The sequence below is a fragment of the Camelus bactrianus genome, chromosome X (assembly GCF_048773025.1).
Source record: "Camelus bactrianus isolate YW-2024 breed Bactrian camel chromosome X, ASM4877302v1, whole genome shotgun sequence".
Lineage (NCBI taxonomy): Eukaryota > Metazoa > Chordata > Mammalia > Artiodactyla > Camelidae > Camelus > Camelus bactrianus.
This window is the reverse complement of record NC_133575.1, coordinates 59,586,012-59,596,067: the sequence shown is the minus strand read 5'-3', so window position 1 is coordinate 59,596,067 and position 10,056 is coordinate 59,586,012. Positions and strand designations below refer to the sequence as shown.

General features: G+C 51.3%; 1 protein-coding gene across 3 annotated transcripts; it reads left to right on the top strand.

The window, feature by feature from the left end:
- Positions 1-1,066: 1,066 nt before the first annotated feature.
- On the top strand, positions 1,067-8,327 carry TSPYL2 (TSPY like 2). 3 transcript variants are annotated; one of them, XM_074358890.1, is made up of 7 exons: positions 1,067-2,085; positions 3,506-3,583; positions 3,711-3,822; positions 3,914-4,059; positions 4,195-4,292; positions 4,606-5,459; positions 6,716-6,955. In XM_074358890.1, exons 1-7 carry the CDS (start codon positions 1,270-1,272, stop codon positions 6,742-6,744), a joined length of 2,133 nt encoding a protein of 710 aa, XP_074214991.1. In that variant the 5' UTR covers positions 1,067-1,269; the 3' UTR covers positions 6,745-6,955. The 3 variants fall into 3 exon arrangements, with proteins under 3 accessions (XP_074214991.1, XP_074214990.1, XP_074214989.1); XM_074358889.1 differs by lacking the exon at positions 6,716-6,955 and adding an exon at positions 7,613-8,327 and having other exon boundaries at positions 1,071-2,085; positions 4,618-5,459; XM_074358888.1 differs by lacking the exon at positions 6,716-6,955 and adding an exon at positions 7,613-8,327 and having other exon boundaries at positions 1,071-2,085.
- The last annotated feature ends 1,729 nt before the right edge of the window (positions 8,328-10,056 follow it).

Genomic DNA, 10,056 nt, shown 5'->3' with positions numbered 1-10,056 from the left:
ATCGAATTCATCCTAGTGGTCCATCGTATACATATACCACATTTTTCTTATCCATTCCTCTGGGTGATGGGTCTCTGGGTTGCCTCCAATTCCCTGCTACACCAACAGGGCTACAGTGGGCAGTTTCCTACCAGTCTCTTTAGGGGCGCCTAATTTAGAGGAGAGGAAACAAGCTTGGAGAGAGGCAGTGATTTGGTTAGGGTTAAGGGTTAAAAAGTGAGGAACAGTCCCGTGACGCAAATCCCAGAGTCAAGCCAGAACCCCATCACCATGCCTCACGAGAGACCATCCAGCTGGCTCCCCTAAATCATTAAAACACAAGTATAAACAGCATACATTGAAGAGAGGGAGAGGAAAGGATAGGAAGAAGTAGTGCGTCGATGAGGAGATAGAAAGTCCTAGAAAGATCTAGCAGATGAACTGAATCACAATCATTTTAATGACGCAGAGGAAGTTACTTTTTTGGTGCGATTATTATTTCTATAGCCATTTTGCAGAAATGGGAAACGCCACGTCAAAACCTGTCCCCAAGCCAAAGACCCTAGGTCTCTAAACCCCTGGCTCGGTGAGGGTCCCCCCCAGCCCCGAGGGGCCACCTCTGAATTCGCCGCCGCAGGGGCGAAAGCTGGGGCGCGGCGAAGGGGCAGATTTAAGAAGTGCGTAGTCGCTAAGGGGAGGGGAGAGGAGGGGGAAGACGACAGCGAGGCTCCCCGCGTCTATCTGAGCACCTCCTGCTCACTGCCTGCGTTTGTTTTTTGTTTTTGCGTTTGGGTCTTCAGAACCACTGGTACTTTTCCCATTGGATAAAGCATTGGAAGGGTGAGGGCGAGGGGCTTCTTCGTCTCAGCTCTCCTGGCGGCCAATCGCCCTGCCCAGTCCCTCCAGTCGCTGAGGGAGCCGGGCCGCTGATTGGCGGGCCCGGGGTGGGGAGCCAATGGGAAAGTGATGAGGTGCGGTGTTGGCAAGCAGATTGCGGGCGAGCGGGCGGGGGTCCGGGGGAGTGCGAGCGCCGCCGCGGCGGCTGGCAGCCAGTGGCTAGGCAGGACAGCCCCTGGCGTCGGCAGGGGGCGGTGCCAGGCGCTTGGCGCGGAGGGAGTAGGGCAGGCGCTGTGGAAGGGAGGGCCAGAGCGAGGCAGCGCCAGAGCGAGGCTGAGAGCGGAGCTGGTCGCGTGAGGCGCGGCGGCTCCGCTTCAGGTGTGACGGGCAGCGGCGGCCGGGCTGAGAGCGAAGGGGCAAGCGCAAGACCCGAGCTGTGCGAACGCGGTCACCATGGACCGCCCGGATGAGGGGCCCCCGGCCAAGGCCCGCCGCCTCAGTAGCTCCGAGCCCCCTCTGGACGAGCTGCCGCCACCGCCGCCGCCGCCGCCGCCGCCGCCTCCGCCGCCTCTCCTGCGCCTGCCCCTGCCTCCACCTCAGCAGCGCCCGAGGCTCCGGGAGGAAACCGAGGCGGCACAGGTGCTGGCTGACATGAGGGGGGTGGGACTGGGCCCCGCTCTGCCCCCGCCGCCGCCCTATGTCATTCTGGAGGAGGGGGGTATCCGCGCGTACTTCACCCTGGGGGCTGGGGGTCCCGGCTGGGAGCCCGCGATCGAGTCAGGATACGGGGGGGCGCCCCCTCCCACGGAGAGCCTGGAAACTCTCTCTCCCTCGGAGGTTTCGGGGGGAAGCCTGGAGATTGACTTCCAGGTGACGGAGCCCAGCAGCTTTGCAGGAGAGAAGGCCCTAGAAACCTGTGGCGCAGGGGGGCGGGGGTACCAGAGGTTAACCGGTCTGAGAGTGAGGGAAGAGACCGTCATCATCGTGGAAGACGACGACGAAGATGAAAAGGAAAGTGTGAGGAAGAGGAGGAGGAGGAGGAGGAGGAAGCCCAGGAAGGTGAAGAAGGAAAGCAGAGAGAAGAATGCCGAGAAGATAGAGTGCATCCTGCAGGCGCTGGAAAACATTCAGCTGGACCTGGAGGCGGTGAATATCAAGGCGGGCAAGGCCTTCCTCCGTCTCAAGCGCAAGTTCATCCAGATGCGAAGACCCTTCTTGGAGCGCAGAGATCTCATCATCCAGCATATCCCGGGCTTCTGGGTCAAAGCAGTATCCTTGTCATCTATACTCATGGGCCAGGAGCCCATGACAGAAATGGGGGGCGGTGGGGGAGGGACAGGGTGGGTGAAAGGGTGTGGGGGCGGGCCCCCACTGGAAGAATGACGAGGTCTGGTGGAGGAGGGATGGAAGGAGTGTGGCAAAACATCAGAGAAGCTGGATTGGAGATGGTGAAGGGGGGAGGGGGACACGCAACATAAAAACTGGACCACAGATGGGGAAGTGGGGGAGAGGAGGGGCATAACATAAAAAAATGGATCACAGACGGTGAAAGGGGGAGGATAGTAGAGGGGCACACAACAGAAAAATTGGACTAGAGATGGTGAAAGGAGGAAAGGAGGGGCACACAGAGGATAAACTGAGTCAGAGACAGTGAGGAGGGAGGGTGAGGAAGGGCACACAGCAGAGAAATGGCCCAGAAAGGGTGCCTAAGTCACACGTGGTTGTGCAAGCCTAGCTCCTCTGCTTAGAGACTAGGGAGACCCCAATGCCTTGGTGGCAGGGGAGCTAGAAAGGGGCTGGAGCCCTTGAAGGATCAGGAGGAGTACCTGGGAATGGAGATCAAAGAGTTAAATGAAGGAAATGGAAGAATTAAAAAAATCCCATTCACTATTGGTGATAAGCTTATCTCTGGGGGACATGCATACACGCATCAGGTTAGGAACACATGGGTTTAACATCCTCAGAATTACATGGATACAGAGGGGAGGGTATAGCTCAGTGGTAGAGTGCATGCTTAGCATGCACGAGGTCCTGGGTTCAATCCCCAGTACCTCCATTAAAAAATAAATAAATAAAATAAATAAATAAAATAAGAATTACATGGCTACAGGCCCTTGGCACTCTCATACAAGTATCACATGATCACAGGCCCTCAGCACCCAGGCACAGTATTAGGTGGCCATAGGTTCTCAGAACACAGCATCACCTGGACACAGATTCAGACATACAACATCATGTTGACACAGACCCATAACACCCAAATATATAACATCATATGACGACAGGCCCTCAGTAACCAGATACCACATCATTTGGACACAAGCCTTCAGCCCCCAGACACACAATGTCTTGTGAACACAAGACCTCAGCACCCAGAGACACAACATCATCACATGGACATAGACTCTCAGCACCCAAACACACGACAAATGTGAACCATGGCAAGGCCACCTAATCCAGAGGTTTGACATTCTATAAACATAGGCTCTCAGCACATAGACAGTATTGTGGTAGTAAAATTATGGGCCATGTCCCATGACCCACTTGCTTCACACACATCACATTAACACGGAAGGAATTCTCCTGCCCCAGCCTCTCTTTTGTTCTGCCCTGCCTGGCCCTTTCTGGCCTTCCTTCCCTCCTTCTCATTGAACAGTCACTCCTTGACCTAAACTGCTCCCTCCATCAGTTCCTCAACCACCCCAAAATTTCAATCTTGATCAACCAACGTGATGAAGACATTTTCCGCTACTTGACCAATCTGCAGGTCAGGCCAAAGAGATATCTTTTCTACTAGGACCAGGCAAGGAGTCTGGTCCTTGGAGGTGAGGGGGGGTTGGGTGGGAGGGGTCTCGGTGTGGTGGGGATTCCACCATTACCCCCACCCTGAGCAGGTACAGGATCTCAGACATATCTCCATGGGCTACAAAATGAAGCTGTACTTCCAGACAAACCCTTACTTCACAAATATGGTGATTGTCAAGGAGTTCCAGCGCAACCACTCTGGTAAGAGGCTGTCCCAGGGCAAATTCATGCCCCCCCACCACCACTATCTATCCTTGTCTGGTGCCCTCTCCATAGCTTCCTTTTCCCCCAGGCCGGCTAGTGTCTCACTCCACCCCAATTCGCTGGCACCGGGGCCAGGAACCCCAGGTCCACAGGCACAGGAACCGGGACGCCAGCCACAGCTTCTTCAGCTGGTTCTCAAACCATAGCCTCCCAGAGGCCGACAGGATTGCTGAGGTGAGGCTCCTCCTGGCATTTCCAGGGGAGGCCTTGCTAGGTTTGCTCCTGGGTGCCTGGGGGATCAGGAGTAGGCTCTAGGGCTTGTACTCATATTCATATCTCTGTTCTCCCTTCCCCTGTTTATTTCAACAGATTATCAAGAATGACCTGTGGGTTAACCCTGTGCGTTACTACATGATGGGAGAAGGGGGCTACAGGGCAAGCAGAAAGAAGCAAGAAAAGGAAGAAAGGTGATGGGGGTGGGTGGCTGAGAGGTGGTTTGTTAGGGATGGGGCAAAGACTAGGCTAGTGTCACACAGGATTTGTAGAGCCAAGAGGGACTTTTGAGATAATCCAGTCCAGTATGTTTTACAAGTGGGGAATGATGCCCAGAAATGGGGTGTGATTGGCCTGAGATTATGCAGTCAGGGGCAGAAATGGGATTCTCCTTACCTAGCCTTGTCCCTGAGAACCCTTGTAGCCTACTGCCTCCCCAGTTACTTACCACCTTTCAGTATCTGCCCTGTGTACACCACTTCCCACCCACCCTATACTCAACCCCAGGCTTCCCTACAGTAAAAACATGGATGAATGTGAGGTGGTGATCGTGGAAGACTCCGATGACTATCACATCATGGAAGACATCATTGGCGACACCTCAGACAGTGATGGTATCACCGACAATGAGACTATTCATGACATCAAGATCTCTGACTTCATGGAGACCACTGACTGCTTCGAGACCACTGACAACGAGATAACTGACATCAGCGAGAGCCTCTGTGACAGTGAGTGCCCTGACCACAATGAGAGCCTTGACAATGAGACCACCGACAACAATGAGAGCCCTGATGACAATGAAACCACTGATAACAATGAGAGCGCTGATGACAATGAGACCACTGACAACAATGAGAGTACTGATGACAACCATGAGAATCCTGATGACAACGAGAACCCTGATGACAACAGTGAGAACCCTGAAGACAACACCGATGACAATGAAGAGAACCCTGAAGACAACGAAGAGAACATTGATGACAATGAGGAGAACGCTGATGGTGACGAGAATCCCAACGGTGATGATGAGAACCCCAAAGGGGGCAACCACAGCAGCAACAGCAACAACCAGGACAGCAGCGACAGTGATAATGAAGGGGACAATGAGGGCAGTGATATTGAAGACAACGATGGCAACGAAGGTGACAATGAAGGTAGTGATGATGACGGCAACGAAGGTGACAATGAAGGCAGTGATGATGATGACAGAGACATTGAATACTACGAAAATGACATTGAAGACTTTGGCAGGGATCACCGTAACAACACCAACCTGGATGACTATGAAGACGAGGTAGAGAACATCTCCGAATCAGAATCATCAGTGGAGGAAGAAGAAGAGGAGGGCAGTGAGGAAGGTGAGCTAGACCCACCTCTTGTCTTACCTCTTTTCTCTCCTCTTAGAGAAAAGCTGCCCAGGGTAAGAGTGTCAGGGCATGAATACAATCTGCTCTTGTGGAGAAAAGGAAAAAGAATTATGTGTAAGTTTTTAAACAAAGCAAGGCCAGAGAACATTTAACTTGCAAATGTAACAAAACCAAAGAAACAAATCTCAGTTCTTGGTGATGGGTGGATAGGTTGTAACAGAGCAAAAGACAAATGAAGCAGAGAGAAGAGATAGAAGATAGTGGGTGGAAAACAAGACAGGTTCACACAGAGAGAGGGGGAAAGTGGCAAATATGTTGCGATTCAGCACACTCTGTACCCAGCCCTGGCCTTCTGGGAACTCCCAGTCTTGTTTGAGGAGCTGGGCGTGAAGTGTGCTCGGTGAGCCCAGAGGAGGGAGGAGCTAATTCTGTCTCCAGAATCAGGAAGAGGAGAACTAGAGAAAGAAAGTGACATTTGAATTGGAGGCTGCCTTCATATTAAGGAGAATTATGGGCCATTCTTAGTGGAAAGGATTGCATGGGAAAGGACCTGGAAGGGTGAAAATGCACCGTATGTTGGGCAGGGTTTCCCAAATTTTCTTCTGAGGATCCTTTACCAGTTCCAAAAGCTGCTCACAAAAAGGATGTTAGGGAAATACTGCATACAATAATATCCTCATGTAGAATCACATGTACATTGGCACCTTAAAGGCTCTGATAAGTCCTGCTCTAAGAAATCTATTTAAACATTGTGGAAGCCAGCATTTCCCAAACATCTTGATCACAGAAGCCATTGTTCCCTGCCCACCAAAGAATGCATTTTTGGGAAATGCTAAGGAAGGGTTGCACGTGAGGGGTAGAGGGAGAAGGTAGTATTTAAGGTGACTGCTGGTTTTGGTTCTGGCCTGGATGACGAGCCAAAGGAGGCTACATTTCCTGGGATGAGAAAGGGTGTGGTGGTGGGATTGATGGGCTGCAGGGAGGAACATGGAGTTGGAAGGGCTTGTTGGACACAAGGTACAGATGGCCCAGAGGCAGGTGGTTGGTGATATGTCTGGGAAGTCGAACTTGTAAAGAAAGGGGATAATAAGCCAGAGCAAAATCCTAGCTCTGGATTCTGTGGTCAGTTAGCATTAATGAAATATTTACTATGTGCCAGGCACTATTCTAAGTGATTTTCTTGCTTTAACTCATTTAATCCTCACAGCAACTCTTATGAGGTCGTTACTATTATTCTCCTTTTATAGATGAGGAAACTGAGGCTCTGAGAGTGTAGAGTTAGGAAGAGAACCAGGTCGTGGGACGTTCTAAGAAGGAGGGTATTGTCAGCAGTGTCCAGTGCTGCTTGAAAGGTCAAGTAAAATGGGGACTGGGATGTGTCCATTGGATTGGGAACTGAATAGATCATCTGTGACCCTAGGAAGAGTAGTTTTAAAGAATTGGTGTGGGCAGATCCAGACCACAGTAGGGAAGGGGTGGGAATGAGCAGGGAGTGAGGTAATAGAGTCAAACCTTGGCTAGGAAGGGGATGGCAGAGGGAGGGCAAGGGATATGTTTGAGCCTGGCTGCAGGCAGGCAGAGGAAGAAGAAGCAACCCCCTGGGGGCTTTGGCCATAGGATCCCTGGCAAACTTCTATTGAGGGCCCCAAGGAAGGAGGAATTGAATGAGTGAGTAGACTCAAACTAGACATATTTTTCAGATAGGGAAACTAAGGGAATTGCCAGCCTCATCCCCTCCTACCAGTGGCATCTCTTCTTTCAGAGAAGGGGAGTCAGAGTTATCTGCTCAACTCTTGGGTCGGAGTGGGGGTGGGGAATTGGGCTGAAGAAGACAGACTGAGGCCTATTTGGATCAGACTGGGGAGGAGTGAGGGAGCTGTCTCTGGATGAATAGAAGGTTTATTCAGTTGAGGTCGGAGCTCAGGAAGAGAAACAAATTGCATACAGGGCGAGAAAAAGCTACTTTTAGGACAGAGGCAGCCGACCCTGCCTTACACACACACCCACACCCACCCACACACACACCCTACACCTGCTTGTTCCAAGGTGGTCTCAGGTCCCTGTTAAGAGTGACATCTACTTGCCCACCTAACCACCCTTCTCCATTGTCCCCTCTTTGCTTCTCTCCGCTTCTCTTTGTGCAGGCAGCGAGCAAGAAGGTGAGTACAGCGAGGACGAGGAAGGAATCGAGGAGGAGGAAGGAATAGAAGACTCAGAAGGAGGGGAAGACTCGGAAGATTCGGACATGGAGGAGGTGCTTCAGGTCCAAAACCCTTGGGCCAACCTGGGGAAGAGGGGCAAAACAGGATAAATGTCTTACCCTTACGGGGGCTGCCTCTCTCTATCCCGCTACCCCTGCCCCACTTGCCCTCCCTATCAGCTAGGGCCAAGCGGCCCCACATTGCACTTCTGGGGGGTGACTGACTTCGTACACGGGTTTAAAGTTTATTTTTATGGTTTAGTAATTGCAGAGTTCTTATTTTGGGGGGGAGGGAAAGGGGGATTCCTCCTTCCCTTTGGCCCTCTTCCCCTGCAGGCTTCTGTGTGCTGCTAAACGTATTTATTGTGATGCCTTGGTCAGGGCCCCTCTATCCCCCTCCTCGTGCTGTGTGGAGTGGAAACCCTTGATCCCAAAGCGGGGAGGGCCGCTGTGGCCTTGCGGGGGCTCTGCTGCCACCCTGTTCTCCAAGTCTCTCTTCCTCCATCCCTCGACTTTCTCCCGCTGTGCCCGCTAGCCCGCCTCGGTGTCTATGCAAGGCCGCTTTGCCATTGCGGTATTCCTGTCCCCTTCCCCCAGAAGTCCCGCCTTGTTCCCTGTGAACCCTGGTAATCCTAATAAAATTCTGAGCAAATTCAAAATGCTGCTTCGAGTCTTTTGTCCGGCCCAGTGCGCGGTCCCCAGCAGCCAGTGTCCGTTCCCAAAGGCCCCTAAGTAGTCACCCCATCTATGCAGTGGCCTGCAAGATCGTATTTGCTGGGGGTTGGGGTGGCTGGCTGGGGGCGGGGGTGGCTGGCTGGGGGCGAGCTGCGCGGGCCGCAGAGGTGTTGCGTCAGGCCAATGCGGACCATCCTGGCCAATGGCAGGGCGAGGCTAGGGAAGCCCCTCCCTCTCCCGGCGGCCGCAGTAGACCTAGGCAGGTAGCAAACAGCTTCCCACGCCATCCCCTCTCGCGCACGCGCACAGAATCGCCCTGCGCCCTAGAACATCCATTAATTCGGTGATTCATCTTTTTATTTATCGTGCGTCAAACCTTTCCTCGGGCCTAGTGTGAGCTGGGCGTGGGGGTGCCAGAGGAATCCATTTTTCTTGATCGCATGTAGTGAAATAAAAATGATATCGGTCGGGACTTCACAACCCAATAATGCAGGAGTGCTCTTTCGTCTTAGGAAGAGGGTGCAGGATTACTGGAACTGGGCATGGGAAAGAAGGCAAGACAGCCCAGGCCAAGTAGTTTTCACGAGTAGTTTGCACAGAGATAAGGGAAAAGCAAAGGAAAATTACTCTGCAGCTATATGACGGGGGTGGTCAGGAGCTGAGTGTCTGAAAGGCAGGCTTTACCTGGGAGATCTTGGAAAGGCTGAGTTGCTTTAAATTTTGGATACAGTAATTTTATTTCCACGGATATCAGAAAAACCTCCCAGATTCTTTCGGAATCATAACGATAACATACAGATATCCGGGTCTGTCTTCTGCAGTATACCTCCCGAACTTTCCATCCAACGCCCTTATTTTGCTGGAAGGCTTCAGATACGGTCAGATTTGCGTTTTAGAGAATGCCCTCTGCTGGCTGCCAGGAGAATGGATTGCAGGGAGGGAGAGCCATGAGGAAGTTGACGCTATACCTAAAGTGAGAGTGGAGTGATGGGGGCGGATATGGGAGGTTTTTTGAAATAATTTTTTTTCTTTTAGAAGTTTTAGGTTTACAGAATTATTGAGAAGATGATACAGGAGGTCCCATATACCCCACTGCCAGTTTCCCCTATTGTTAACATCTTACATTACTGTGGTACATCTGTCATAGTTAATGAACAAATATCAATACATTATTATTAACTGAAGTCCATATTTTGTTCAGATTTCCTTCGTTTTTACCTAATGTCTTTTTTTCTGTTCCAGGATACCATCCAGAACACATTACATTTAGTCATCACGTCTCCATAGATGACTCTTGGCTTTGACAGTTTCTTGGACTTCCCTTGTTTTTGATGACGTAGAGTCATCAACATTTGAGGAATACTGGTCAGGTATTTTCCAGAATTTCCCTCAGTTGAGATTTGTCTGATATTTTCCTCATGATTAGACTGAGGTTATGGGTTTGGGAAAGGAAGACCACAGAAATAAAGTACCATTCTCTTTAAATAATATCAAGGGTACACGCTATCAATATGCCTTATCACTATTGGTGTTAACTTGATCACCTGGCTGAGGTAGTATATGTCAGGTTTCTCCACTGTAAAATTACTCCATCACCACCACCACCCTACCCCTCCATGCATACCGTACTTTTTAGGAAGCCACTAAGTGTAGCTCATGCTTAGGGAGTGGGGAGTTATGCTCCAACTCCTTGAGGAGGAAGTATCTACATAA

Bases quoted from the DNA above. Each gene is read 5' to 3' on its own strand.
- TSPYL2 (XM_074358888.1), top strand. From the start codon at position 1,270: ATGGACCGCCCGGATGAGGGGCCCCCGGCCAAGGCCCGCCGCCTCAGT. The intron at 4,060-4,194 runs GTGAGGCTCCTC...TTATTTCAACAG, and splicing joins AGGCCGACAGGATTGCTGAG to ATTATCAAGAATGACCTGTG. The intron at 4,293-4,605 runs GTGATGGGGGTG...ACTCAACCCCAG, and splicing joins AAGCAAGAAAAGGAAGAAAG to GCTTCCCTACAGTAAAAACA.